The following is a 15087-nucleotide window of genomic DNA, read 5'->3' on the forward strand; positions in this document are numbered from 1 at the left end:
CCCTTTACTCCCCTAAACGCTGATGCCCACTCTTATATGGGAGAGTGACATACACTCTCCTTGCCACATGTGTATTTATTTGTTTTAAAAATAAATTTCAGCTTACGTGTCAATTTTTTTAAAAATAAAATAAAAACTGATTTTTTTTTTAAAAATTGATTTTTAAAACCCCTTTTTTAAATTTTGATTTTTTTTAAAACCCATTTTAAAAAAAAAAAACTGAAAACATGGATTAAAAAACTGAATTTTATTTTAAAAAAATGATTTTTAAAACCAGTTTTAAAATTAAAAAAAATTAAAATTTAATTTTTTTTAGAACCCTTTTTTAAAAAAAAAAAAAAACTGAAAACATGAATTGTTTTAAAATATGGAAAAATGGATTTGTTAAAAATATGGAAAACTTGATTATTTTTTTTAAAATGTCTTAAAAATCTTGATTTTCATGATTTCATTTTCTTAGGACACTTTTATTTTTCAAATGAAATCCGAAAAAAGTGTTTTTCTTGTCAAAATGTGAAAAAACTGAATTTTTATAAAATTTTGGAAAAATTAATCATTTTTTTAAAATGCGGAAAACCCGTTTTTAAAACGTGGAAAACCAGTTTTTAAAACTAAATTTGGAAAACTAGATTTATTTTCATATTTTAAGAAAGTACAGATTTTTAAGAAAAAAAATTAAAATTTTCCGTTTTTTATGTTTCTCACTCTCTCAAAGAGAGTGAAACATACTCTCCTTGCCACGTCAGCGTTTAGGGGGGTAATTATTCCGTTTTAAATAATTTTAGGGGGGTAATAGGACTCAGGAAAAGGTGAGGTGTGTCGTAGCAACTTATGGTATAGTTCAGGGGGGGTAATAGTGCCTTATCCCCATTGTTATAGTTGCAAAAGTTATGATATAAAATTCAAATATCTCAAGTTAGTTGGAGATGGTGCATGTTTTACATGTTCAATAATTTGTACTTACTCAATTATCTTTCTATTGTTTGAGAAATTATTATCTCTATTATCACTTCCATTTTTTAGTGTATGAGGTTATGAACTTATGATTACAAAAAACTAGTACTATGTTGGTATTTAATCCTTTGCAGAAAATGGATTTTAAGTTTCCTTTGGCAGTGTCTTGCAAACACTTTATTTCCATTCTAAGTACTCGCACTTATTGGTTTTTCTGTCATTCAAATTCTGAATACTCACACTTATTTCAATCTTATCATCATCAGACTAAATTACAAGGTCTTTAATTTGGGGCGGATCGGGTTTGTCGGGTTGGTGGGTTGGGATCCAGTCAAGTTAGATTAAATTTAATCAATTTAGTTAATTATATGGGGTAACCAATTAAACGATGCCCACATATTTAATGAGATGAGACTGTTAGAAATAAGGGTGTGTTGGACTCAAAAGGTGGACGGTGGGGATATTTGGGTGCTCAAAGGTGGATGGAGGGTATTTTTGCACCGATTCTAATAATTCGAGGATATTTTAGGCCCTTTTCCGTATAAAGAAATGATATACATATTGTCAGTTTGCTTTGGTTTGGGATCAACTTTATTTTGGATTAATACCAAGAAACCCAATTGGATAAATGCCACTTTGAGTATAAGAGATCTCAGACATTTGACGAATAGTAGAAAAATGCAAGGGCGAAGGGAGCAAAGGGTATTGTGATGGTTCCAAGGTGCGATTTAAATGGTGAGAGTGTTTTGGTTTAATTTGATATATGTCCAGTACAACTTGGTTCGATTTTCTTGAAATAATTCTCATGGTAAATTCTGTACTATTAGTTGGGTGTTTTTCTTGTATTTTTCTTTTATATCATTCTCAAGGTATACGATGTTATTCTTGTGTTTTTCTTTTATATATTGAATGAATTTATACTAATAAATAATAAATGTATAAGAGTATATAAAATTTGAGTAATATGCCGGACACTTGGTGAGAAACCTAAAAAAATAAAAATACATAAACAATAAAATATCTGCTATATGCTTTCATTTATTTAGTTACTTAATTTTTTATCTCTATTTTTTTTTTTTTTACCCCTACCAGGAAGCTCCCTCCTTTTTCTTCCTTGGGGACTCGAATTCCACAACTTTAGGATTGGTAATAGAGCGCGCTTACCACTTCAGTAACCCCTTTTGTCAACTTCTTTTCTCTCATTTATTTGCAATATCGATTTTAGAATTAAGAAATACCGAGAAACAATTTTCATATTTAGAAGGTAATGCACCATCTTTTTTTATACTTTATCTTATATTGTAGTAGTAAACTTTGTTTATTACACTTGATTATCAAAATTTAATATTTATTTTTTAACATACTTATTTATTGTAAGAAGGAACAAGAAAGTCTTATTATTATTGTTCAGAAACCCGACGGACATTCGTAGATTTGTTTGGCGCGAAATTGCAATTGAAGAGTATAAGAAAAAGGAAATCTTAGACCAACTAACACCAATGGTCTAGCAGTAGAATAGTCTCATGCCATGGTACAGACCTGAGTTTGATTCCCAATTGTTGCATATCAGAGTGCTATGAATATTAGGTACTTTAAGAAAACTGAGGGAGTCGATCTGTTTAATTTTTGTTCTCCCGGCTGTTAGAAAATACCGTCTTCCTTTTAATTTTATTTAAACCGATCGAGGTTATGTAAGAATTCTGAGGGAGTCCGTCGATTTTCCTCACCTCGGTAATTATTTTTGGCAGCCCGGATCTTCATATATTGCTTTTGTCCCCCGAAAAAAAGAAGAAAAAAAACATGTATGTTTGGTAGTGTTTCGTCACTAAAAATATGTGATTAGTCCATTTAAATATGATATGTAACTTTTATCACGAAAACTAAATAATTAGTGATGAATTTTCTATTATAGCTAATACTTTTGTGGGTAAAAATCACATTTAACATAGTGGTGGATGAAGTATCATGGTGATATGGAGACATCTTGCTTATTCACATAATTAAGCATATTCATACTATGATTCACACGTATAAAACCACTTACACATATGTATTACATTAAATGTTGTTCATACATGAACAACTTATTACATATCATATTTAAAAGTTTGAATATAATTTGTTTAATTTGTATAGCCAATATATAGTCATAAAAAAGTATTCATTTACTAATCCATCTTCAACTCAGGCAATGATTTCCTTGTCATTTTCTCTTTGAATTTCACGGATTTGAATGCGTAACGCCTTCTTGAAGATTAAACCGGGTTGTCGTATAATATTTCCATCATTTATCACATTCCAACTGAAAATTTGAAATGAAATTAAATAAGACCTTTATACTCATGTGCTGACATTTTCATGGAAAATGTATTCAGGGTAAAATTTTCCTATTAAACAGGATCAGTGAGAATACATACCTGTAATTTTTCAGCAAGTAATAGAGAAAAATGGATGTTTGCACCTTTGAAAGATCAGCTCCAACACACAATCTCATTCCTCCGCCAAACGCCATGAATTTTTTTGATGCACTATGTAATTCCTCGTCCTTTTGAAGTCCAATTTTATAGAAATATATTATATATTTGAAAGTAGAGAACCACGAGAAAAATAAAAATAAATTAATTTATTTTAAATGACCTTCCATCGCCATGGATTAAACGTAAGGGGACTCGCATACTTGGTTGGATCTAGATGAACTGATGATGGACATACCATAAAAATCCATCCTGCCGGAATTGTATATCCTATGATAATATGTTATTCTTGTTGTTAGTACATTTTAGACGAAATTGGAACAATTTAAAAGAAGAGATAAGGGTCAAAAACACACCTCAACAATCACTTTTTTTTTTTTTTTTTTTGTTTTGTGTTTCATACCTAAACTATCCGAAATGAGACTTTTCTACCTAAACTAACACAACATGGCTAGCAAAACATACCTCGACTTATATATGATGGTGTGTGTACTACACTCTCTTTTTTTTGTTTAAAAATCGAGCCACTTGGCACTCCACGTGGATAAAACATTCCACCGTGGCAGAACTAATTGTTAGGTTAAAAGTTAATTCCACGTGGATAATCTGCCCACATTTGCAAAAAACATTCTTCCTCATTTTGACAAGAAAATATGACCAATGAAGAAGATGAAGGGAAACAAAATGAAGGAGAAAATTCGATTAGCTATGAAGAACAAGGCTGATAATGAAGAAGAAATAAATGAGAAAATTTGCACAAGAGAAGAAGAAATGAAGAAAAATGGTCGAGAAATGATGAAGAAGAAGGGGGAGAGTTAAGGTTTTCATAGAATTAATTGGAGATTAAAAAAAAAAACAATAATGAGTCAGCTCATATATAACTGTTACACATGCCAAATGGACGAATTTTTTTGAGAAAATTATGCTCCACGCGCATTTTGATGTTTGAGGTCAAACATTTAGTCTAGTCAGCGTTCAGGTGTGTTTTGCTAACTATCTGGTGATAGTTTAAGTAAAAAAGTCTCACTTCGGATAGTTCAGGTATGAAACACAAAGAAAAGTGATAGTTAAAATATGTTTTTGATCCTTATCTCTAAAAAGAATGAAGAAGCATAATAAACAACACGTAAACGAAAAATTTTACTATGTGTGAGGAATGCCAAGTCATACTTGTGTGAGGCATTTGCTTGATTGGCAAATGGACTGATGTAGATCCCACTTTCCAAGCAATCAAAGACTCATATTCCATTTTTCTCTATTTGCAGTTCACTATTTGGTTTTTTCCTTTCTTTTGTGCAACGCCTCTTCACTATTTTATACTCCTTCCGGATCAAAAAAAGAGTCCATTTAGCCATTTACACATCCCTTAAGAAACTACTCACTCCAAGAAAAAAAATATGTAAATTGATTAAATTACCCCTAATTAAATAGACATTGGGATTTGATCACATAACACTTAATAGGGGTAAATCTGGAAAGATAAGGTAAATTATTTCTTGATTTAATAAGTGGACACTTTTTTTTACCCAAGAAAAAAAGGCTAAGTGGACACTTTTTTTTATCCGGAGGAAGTATCAATTATTTCTCTATTTTCTTAAATTTTCACGCTCTTTCTTATAGTCCTATCAAACAAATGGATCGATATCATTATTATTTATTCATCTACCTTTCTTTATTCATAGACTCTTCTGTCCTTTCACAAATTCATATGGTTGGCTTTTTCTTTTGCCATTAATCCATGTACTCCTCAACCAAAACAACAAGGAAAAAGAAATCCTTGTACTCCAGAACAAAAATTTAAATATGTGAAAGTTTTCATTTCACATTTCAAACAATTAAATCAAACCCCAAAGGACCTCAAAAAGATAAATTTTGAATAAGAAACTCACACAAAATTTATATTTGCGATATTCACCGAATAGACACCAATGCGACAATAAAACTACTCCCTCAGTCTCTAAAAGATTGTCTTGATTCGAATTATGGGTCAAACTAACTAATAATCATTGTAAATTCAGACGTAAAATCTTTAATATTTTTGAAATAAAATTACATATTTAGAAACTACATAAAAAGTATTATAAGTCACAATAGTTAACAATTCAAAATATTTAGAAAGTATTTGAAAAAATTATCGTCAGAGAAAATATCTTTGACTGTCCAAATAGTAACTAAGATAGTCTTCACCAAATTAAAGTCACATAACTATATTTTCCAAACAAGAAAATCACAAAAAAATTCACCTTACTACAAGAAAGTCACAATTGCTCGAAAACCCAACCTTCCAATTAGTGATAAATTTTCACTCTACATTTTAACTTTTTATTTTATTTTTAATCTAACAAGTACGGATCCAATTAACAGAGGACCGACTTGACTCAATTTTTTAACCTTTCGATAGGTGATAGATAATCCATCAAAAAAGTTATAATTATATAACTATTTATAAAAATTTATCCGTCTTGTAGAAATTTTTAGGAAACACAGAAAAAAATCTGGATTGATATTAATCCATTTACGTCTATTTGATTTTGATAAAAGAAAAGCAAGACTGAAAAGAGAAGTGGAGACAAAATACAGAAGAGGATTGGAGAATTTGAGGAAATGAAGCTAAGAGAGAGAGAGTGCTGACAAGGGTACCCACAAAACATTTGTCAAAAGCAAAGGGTGCCCTGTGTTATATCCCGTATTTTTGGACCAGGAAATTGAACCGTCCAACATGAGCAATTTTACCGAGGCCGTAGGATTTGGTCATAATCAAGCATGAAAATCAAGAACTCGGCGTATACAAGAAATGAAATCCCGAAATGATTTAAGATGGAAAAGTGTGACGACGATGATTGCAAATAATATTTTACGTATGGCAAATGAAGCTATGGACTAATGTTATATTACATGATTATGATAATGAGTATATGAAGTGTGTTAAAAGTGATCCATGTTTAAGTGCATTGAGATCAAGAAATTAATTATGATATTAATTAAAGCTTAATGGATAAGTATTTTTGGTGGATTGCCACATGGCCTAAATTAGGCCAATAGGTGGCATGAGTTGGTGCAAAAAGGAATTGTTGAGTCAATTGATTATTAACGTGCATAAGGGACACATGGCAAGTCATAAAGTGTCAACATTGGACCTTATAATTCTTTTCTTACTATGTCACGTTTTGGAAGTCAATTAGGAGAGATTACTTTAGTTGCTTTTAGGTGGATTAGATGAGAAAAAGAAAATGAAACTGAAAATTTCCTTGGCAGCAACGTGATTCTATCTATATAAAGTTAATTTCATGGTTTCCATATATATGGAGTTGATTTCATGGAACCAGCAACGTTTCAGCTATCTATGGAGAAAATATGTATTTTCCTTCTTCTCAACTTAAAGTAGTAGAAGTCCTCGTAAGGAAAATATGGGCAGCAAGGTTATCCAATGTTGTTACGAGTTGCACTCACCATTTCGATCTCGTTATTCCATTTTATCGTGTTGTTGAATCCGGGCTTTCTTCAAGTGAAGTAAGGTGGAAAAAGAGTACTTCTTTGCATATAAGGTGAGAAATCCTCTCTCATAGATGTATTTTATTTATCCAAGTCGTATCTACATTGCTAGATGAAAGAAATACGAAAATTATATCGGACATCGAATAAATTCGTGTTGTAGTTCGGTGGACTGTTTTGGGAGATCGTTCTTATGAAATTATATGAATGGAAATTAATTGAATAACCTGGAGGTGTTGTTGTTGTTGTTGTTAATATTGTTGAGAAATTTCGGAATGAAGATGGGATTTAAAACTATTGTTTAATTGACAAGCAGAGCTTACCGCTCGTCGCACTATTGTTTGAATTATTGAAACTATTTTATATTGTTGAGGGGCTGGATCAATGGGATTAATTATTGATGTTGTTAATACGGTTGTTGGTATTGTTGTTGATGATTATGCTGAGTTGAATTCTCGGGATTTGTTGAATTTATAAAGGAAATGCTGTCCGAATTTCTATAAATGAAGTGCTAGCTTAGGATTGGATTCCTAAGTACCTATAGCTAATGTTTGGTATCTACTGACGTTGATGTAGATCTTGGGAAGCCCGAGACTTAAGTTTGGATTAGCTTAAGAAGCGGACAAGGTATGTAAAGCTTACCCTTTCCTTCTTTTGGCATGTCTTAGACGAAAGTAAGATATGACACGATTTGTGCCTTGGGGTAACTCCATTCTTAAGTGCCGAGCATGTTTATGATTTATATTTGCTTCTTGATGTTGGCATCCTTAATATGGTCAAGCTATGGTCCTTATGTCCTTGATATGATTGGATTCAAAATGTTGTATAAACGGTTTTGTTCCTATAGAATCCTATGTCTAAAAATGTCCGTAACTTTCATAGACAGAACCGGATTGCTTGATATGCTCGTAAATGATTCCATAACGTATAATGACTTTAATTTTCATAGGCGGACTCGGATTGGTTTGATGCACCGTCCGTGGGCCCCGAGACTTTTCTATGTTTGGCTCTAACGATTTATTTTTTGAAAGAACTTAAGGTGGCTATCATTCCGACCCCCGAGTATGATTACTTATTTATCCGTCGGGTTTGAAATGAAGATTTTTATGCATATGATTTTGATACGTAACTATGATTTCTAAAGCTCTATTTGATGTGTTCCCGAGTGATATGCGGAAGAAACTTGATTCGACTACTTTGTCTTGGTTTTTAAATAATAGTTCGCTTTGATTATTCTGTTGGGTTTGTAATGACGTCTCATATGCATGTGGTTACTCACGATTCTGCTCGTGCATTCTGTTATTACATCCTTCGCCGAGTCCCGGGCCGGTATGTTATCGTGCGCACTATGCTATATTTCGAAGTATGATGTGTTTTTCGAAGTATGATGTGATATGATGTATGATGTGATACGGAGTATGATGTGTTCGGAGGTATACAATATTCCGAAGTATGATGTGTTGTGACGCCAAAGATGGAGTGGCGACCACGTTCTGTCCGCCGGGTCCCATTATGGACCGTGTGTGATATATGATGTGATATATGATATGATATATGATATGATATGATGATATGATGATTCTGTTTACCGAGTCCCTCACTGGAGGGCCGGGACACGTTATATGATGTACATATGTATTCTGGAGTGTGATCAGTTGGCATCAGAGCCGGTGGTGGGGCAAACCCAATGGTGGGGCAAACCCAATGGTGGGGCAAACCCAATGATGAGGCAAAATTCCACATTGGTTTAGGCAAATCCCACATTGGTTTAGGCAAATCCCACACTGGTTTAGGCAAATCCCACATTGGTTTAGGCGAATCCCACATCGGTTAATGTCATCTCATATGGTAAGTTATGATAGGCCAAACCCATCGACAAACATCTGTGGTCATCCACTTCTTTCACTTGAGCACCTAAAGTGGCCCTTGTTCCATTTAGACACTTCAGGTGGGTCATTCCTATTCCACTTAGACACTTTTTGCACCGTTATCGGAGCAAAACCAACACCAGTCGTCTCCTACGTGGATTAAGTGGCCAATCAAATTATGCCAACTCATTTAAATTGTACCAACTCAATTAAATTGTGCCAACTCATTTTAATTGTAAATTCACTAATTTGTAAATTCGTGGAGTTTTGACCATTAAAAATTGGGGCTTTTGGGCTGGTTGGATGTGCAATGAGGTGGCGCCCCCTTTGGTGTTGATTTTGCTCCGATAACGGTGCAAAAAGTGTCTAAGTGAAATAGGAATGACCCACCTGAAGTGTTTAAATGGAACAAGGGTCACTTTAGGTGCTCAAGTGAAAGAAGTGGACGACCACAGGTGTTTGTCGATGGGTTTGGCCGTTATGATATTATGATGTGTTACGGTATGAACATGATGATTATTCGCTTATGTCACTCAGTTCCATTATGGGCTGGATATGATACATGACGTTGATACGCATGATTTGTATTTCAGGAATAAGCATTTTGGCATTCGATTATTATATTTGTCTTCGTACCTCGATGTAAGATTTGTGTTTTAGATGCAAGCATTTTGGTATTCGGTTATTATGCCCACTTTCGTACTCCTTACTTCGGTTATGACCTCGTTTTACGTATGCCATGCTTTACATGCTCGATATTCCGTACTTGACCCCCTTTCTTCGGGGTCTGCGTTTCGTGCCACGCAGGTATATACGGATGAGTAGAAGATGTTCCGGCGGAATTGGCGAGCTCCATTTTCTCCCGGAGTGCTGCTGAGTCAGAATGTTAGAGTTGTGGTACTTTGGGTCATGTTAGAGACTTTGCAGACAGAGTCGAGTGTATGATATGTCAGTTTGTACGCGGCTATGTGGGCCGATATATCATTATGCATTATGTTACAGATTTGTTTTGCGAGCGGCTATATAAGCCGATGTACTGTTGTGCATTATATTACAGATTTCATACGATTGCGATTTTTATTTGATTTGAAAAAGATGAACAACATGTTTGTTTTCCGAAAAATTTTCATTATGTACTTATGTCATGATTTAAGGGCCGACAAGCATGTTTATGAGTATTGCGAGAGTCGGCGGGTTCGCTCGGCCAAGTAGGGTCGGGTGCCCATCATGCCCTATCGGAAATTAGGGTGTGACACCCTGGTTTCGGAGAGAGGCGAAGGAGAAACAAATAGCACCAAGGAAAAGGATGGGTAATAAAAATGGGGCCCACACACTACTTTTTCAAAAAATAATCTCCTCACACGCCAAGTCATATTTGTGCCTCACCCACCATAAAACTTTTCCTCTTGCTATAGCATTACGTACTAAGTACTAAGAGGTCGTTTGGTAGAAGGTATAAGCTGGGATATTTCAGTATTAATTTTTTATACCATATTTAATAGAAGGTATAAATTTATCCTGAAATAAATTTATACCTTGTACCAAATAAAGTATAAAATGCATCCCATGGTATAAGCTGGGATATACCTTCTTATACCACTTATCCTGAGACTATTTTATACCATCTCCTAGATGGTATAAAATAGTCCCAAGATATGGAATAAATTAGTTCGGAATTATAATCCCGGTAATTTTAGCCATGCACCAAATGACCACTAACAGTTAAAAACGTATATAGAGGTTTACAATTATTTATTTATTTATTGATTTTCTATTTATTTGGGACTTCACTTCATGTGCATTTTTATTTTCTGATCTTTTCTTGTAATTTTTCCCGGAAAAAATATGGAGAGGGAAATTGTTTTTATTAAAGTTTAACTGTTATATATATACATTAACTGTGAAAAATGCCTTTTAGCTATTGGGTCACCTAATAACCAATTTCATGTAACTTTTTTATTTCCAAAATAAGCATGAATTTGTAACCTACAAAGATGGAAAGTGACTGTTTAAGTCGGTAAAAAAATGTAAATCATGTAAAGAAAAACAAGAAATAGTAACTTGATTGCAGCTATTATCATGAACTGAGCACTGAATATTTGCTTCAATTTACTTCGCATGTGCTCCTTTTTATTAAATAAAATCCAGTTTTTTTTCATTTTGAAAGAAGTAGACCTAACTATGATTACGGGAGTTTACCAAAAAAAAAAAAAGTTCAAAAAAAAAAAAAAAAAAATCTATGACTAAGGGAAGGAGCTATTTTGAATTGGTTGGCTTAATTGCGTCCTTCATGAAACCACTTCGTAGACAATTAAAGAAAATTGATGTGGAACATCGTTTTGTAATTTTGGTAATATATAGTAGCTCCCCTATAGTTTATTCTTTTGTAAAGAGGGGAACCCTCTGAGAATATTGTTCAATAGCTAGCGATTCTTTTATCATGAGATGATATTAAGATCTGCATATAATAAAATATTACCTTTGATATCCACATCCTTTAGTACTATTCTAAAAATTCCTGGGACGATATTTGCAAGCCTTACTGTCTCATTTGTAACCTGTAATACATATCAAGTATATATAGACACATAAAAACACAAGTTCAAAAAAAAAAAAAAAAAAAAAACTAATCGACATCTATTCTGTAGTTAATATATATTAATCTCGTTGGGTTCTAATATTAGTATTAATTTTCTGCGTATATTCATGCAAGTGTGAGATTTTATTGTTACACGTGTAACAGGAATAGATATAAGGGTTAATTAGAATTAAATTTCCTCAACAAGGACGTGAAAAAGCTTCATAACAAAATGGCAAGGAGAATCGTATTTTCTTGAAAATTTTAAACTAATATTAAAGTGCAACTAATTTAGCTTGATAAAAGCAAAAATTCACTAACTCCTAATAATAACAAATTCTCGAGCAGATAAGGAAAAAATTTACCATTTGCGTGAAGGTCATCGACTTGTATTCAACCCATGAAATTGGGGCGTCCTTGTCTACTCGATTTCTACGAATTTGCCCATGTTCTTCCTGCGAAATGTTATGGTAGTAAATTACTTGAAGGAACCTAATTATAAAAAAGATAAAAGATAGAATAAGGGAGCAGGGAGCACTCTATTATATTAACGTAGCTAGGATACAAACCATCAGTTGTCCTAAAACGTCAGGACGATCTTTCAAGTGTTTAAGGAGTAGCGTAATGGAGGAAGAAGTGGTTTCATAAGCAGCAAATATAAGTAAAAAGATTGCATCCACGGCAATTGCTTCAGTTAGAAGTGCTTCATCATTGTCCACTTCTTGAAATAGGTAATCTAAGAAATCTTTCTCATCTCTTTTCTCCTTGGATAGCTTCCTTTTCTTGAAAATGTCTTTGATCACCTTTACAGCATTTTTACGCCCCTGACTCACGAAATAAATTACACAGATATAAGTGCACCCGCCCCAAATAGTATTCATTTCGTCGAACTGAATTTGTTTCGATATAAGTATTAAAAGTTTAAGAAAAACAACTAGTGTTTATTATACTCTAATACTCCATTAATCGAATCCACCCTTATTGTTGCAATTAATGGAGTGTTAATTAAGTGAAATGCTTTTAAGAGAGATGAAGAACGGTTGTTTAAACAAATAATTAAGCTACAGTCAAACCTCTCTATAATGGCAGTGTTTGTTCAAATATTTCATGGTTGCTATAGTGAGGTATTGTTATGTATATATGGCATTTGATCTATAGATCTCATTTAGTTGTTATAAACAAACATACGGAAACAATTATTTTTTTGTGCTTTTTATGTTGTAAATGAAAACAATATACTTGTTAATTTTAAATTCTCAATTGATTTTCATAGCTTGAAAAGACTAATAAATCCATAACTAGTTGTACCATACCGATAAAAAATTAAAATCTAAGGAACATATGCATTTAAAATTAATTGAGAATTTAAATATTTCAAGTTTGACGTAAGAATTCTACAATTGTAGGTTGTTTAGTAAATTCCAGTCTCTTAGTGATGGTTGAATTGACGAAGAATTTTGTCCAAAATTTCAAAGAAAAGAGAAGTCAATAGCTTCCACTTAAAGGTTGTCCAAGAACTTAACAGTTGACTCTTCTATCTCCAAGTAGCAGTAGGTTGAGGTTCTTTATCAACACTTTTGTTGTCACATAATATATTTCTTACAAAATATTATTACACAATATTTGATTATAACGGTTAAATAGAGGTAATTTACAAAGGGTGTACCACTGTATATAATGGATGACATTACTGTTATAGGTAGGAGATTGTCATAGAGAAGTAAAATATAACATGAAAAATCAGTTCCGGAGAAAATCAGGCCGTTATAATGAAATGTTGGTATAACGAATGACAACTATAGAGAGGTTTGACTGTATAAGCTTATAATTAAGGCTATTAACTTTTTTCGAAGGAGTTTACAAAAATCATTTAAAATATATTGTAATTGGATACAGTACCTGTAAACATGCATGGAAAGCTGTTCCTGGCACATTGATAGGGAATGAGAGAAAGCCATTGTAAAAAGCTTTGTAATGTTCTCTTAATTCCAACGCCTCTTGTTCATCGCAACCAAGGATCTTTCCCGCAAAAAATATGAATAGCATCTAAAATATAGTAAATATACCAACTTAAGCAGCAAATCAAATTGTCTTGATATACCGATGTGCATGCCAATTAGTTTAGCCACTATACAGATTCAGGGGTGGAGTTGGGGCCTTGGGGGCGCAAGAAGTTCATCCGAATTTCTTTTGTTGGAAAATTACATTATATATATATATATATATATATATATAAAGTTAAAAATATTATTTATATATGTTTTTTCCCAAAAACCATATTGGTGTGGTTGGTTTTGGGGGGTTTGGGGACGGGGGGGGGGGTGTTGCTGTTCATTAAGTCAATAAAGTGTTGAATTCTTTTGGCTTTTTGGTGTGTTTATTTGTATTTTGCATACCTTAATGAAAAGTCCTGGCTCTCCACTAGGGGCGGAGCCAAGAAGCGGGATTCTGAACCCCTTCGGTGGAAAATTACATTGTTTATACATGGCTCAATTATTTTTTATGTATATACAAATATAGTAGATGTTGAACCCTCTATGGCTTCATCGTGTATTTACTTCTTTATATTTTGAGCCGCTTAGTGAAAATTCTGGTTACGCCACCGTTACAGTGACAAATGAAATAAAAGGAAGAGAAAAGAAAGGAGAAGGTTGAGTTAATTAGAGAGAATCACAATTGCAGCTGCTTCTTTGATGTCAACCTCGCCACGCCTAGCCCAGCAATGCAAGTGTTTACGAGTTACGAGATCAATTTCAGATAATAAATCTCTCTTTAGCCTTTCTGGGCCGATAAGAGAGAGAATAAAACTCCTGAGGTATTTATGGACAACCCCGTCATTAGCAATCAATCCTTGCATGCCAGTGAGTTCAATAGCACTCTTTGTGTACCAGCACCGGAAGAGCTTTTCTTCTTGTTGGAAGACATAGTGATTGATTTCTGGATCAGTGGATATAACCACTGGCTGCCCAAGTACACTTGTTTTAAACAGTGTCCCGTACCTGAAAAGGAAGTTGGCCGATTAATTACACTAACAATTACGTACTATATAAGATGAAGAAAAAAGAGAGAAATTAAAGCCGTTTAATGAAAACTAATTAACCTTGCAGTCCTTTTGGCAATGAAGGGTGGAATTCCTTGATAGGAATGGGAAGAGAAATATTGAAAGGACTCTCCAATGATGGGAAGTCCCATGGAGCCAGGAGGCAGAATCCCTCTGCATTTGGGATTCTTCCATTTGTAAACCCAATGACTTATTCCTATAACTATTACTCCTACTGCCCATAAACCGATAATATTCCACATTTTTCCTTTTGTTTTCGGATCTCATTAGACTCAAGAGGGGAACGCCCTACTTATAGGCGTGCATGTCTTTCTTTCTCCGGAAAATGGTAAAAAAAATCCTTTGAATACCCTCTGTTTGATTTTTGCTCCAATAAAATATAAGTAATTAATAGATTATATTTTATTTTTCATAAAAAATAAAAAGAAAAAAGAAAAGCCCGGTGCACTAAGCTTCCGCTACGCGCGGGGTCTGGGGAAGGGCCGGACCACAAGTGTCTATTGTACGCAGTCTTACTCTGCATTTCTGCAAGAGTTTGTTTCCATGCTCGATAATAGATATTTTAGTAAGGCTGTCATATGTAATGGCGGATTATGATGTGTTCTTTTTTGTTTGTTTATGTAAGAAATATGTTATAGCTAAACTGTTTTTAAAAGTATA

The 15087-nt window shown here is 33.5% G+C and overlaps 1 protein-coding gene across 1 annotated transcript; it reads right to left on the minus strand.

Annotated features, from left to right (window-relative positions):
• Positions 1 to 2906: 2906 nt before the first annotated feature.
• LOC132063609 (cytochrome P450 87A3-like) lies at positions 2907 to 14713 on the minus strand. Its single transcript, XM_059456241.1, has 9 exons — positions 14467 to 14713; positions 14041 to 14365; positions 13266 to 13412; positions 11936 to 12190; positions 11732 to 11821; positions 11268 to 11346; positions 3592 to 3698; positions 3372 to 3499; positions 2907 to 3256 (listed from the first exon to the last, which is right to left on the minus strand). The coding sequence occupies exons 1-9, from the start codon at positions 14667 to 14669 to the stop codon at positions 3139 to 3141; spliced, it is 1452 nt and encodes a 483-aa protein (XP_059312224.1). The 5' UTR covers positions 14670 to 14713; the 3' UTR covers positions 2907 to 3138.
• Between the last annotated feature and the right edge of the window lie 374 nt (positions 14714 to 15087).

This window comes from Lycium ferocissimum, chromosome 7, assembly GCF_029784015.1.
Source record: "Lycium ferocissimum isolate CSIRO_LF1 chromosome 7, AGI_CSIRO_Lferr_CH_V1, whole genome shotgun sequence".
Classification (NCBI taxonomy): domain Eukaryota; kingdom Viridiplantae; phylum Streptophyta; class Magnoliopsida; order Solanales; family Solanaceae; genus Lycium; species Lycium ferocissimum.

Excerpts from the sequence above, each read along its gene's own strand:
- LOC132063609 (XM_059456241.1), bottom strand. The coding sequence starts at position 14,669 with ATGTGGAATATTATCGGTTTATGGGCAGTAGGAGTAATAGTTATAGGA. Across the intron at positions 3,500-3,591 it reads TTAATCCATGGCGATGGAAG|GACGAGGAATTACATAGTGC; the intron begins GTCATTTAAAAT and ends GGACTTCAAAAG. Across the intron at positions 3,257-3,371 it reads TACTTGCTGAAAAATTACAG|TTGGAATGTGATAAATGATG; the intron begins GTATGTATTCTC and ends TCAAATTTTCAG.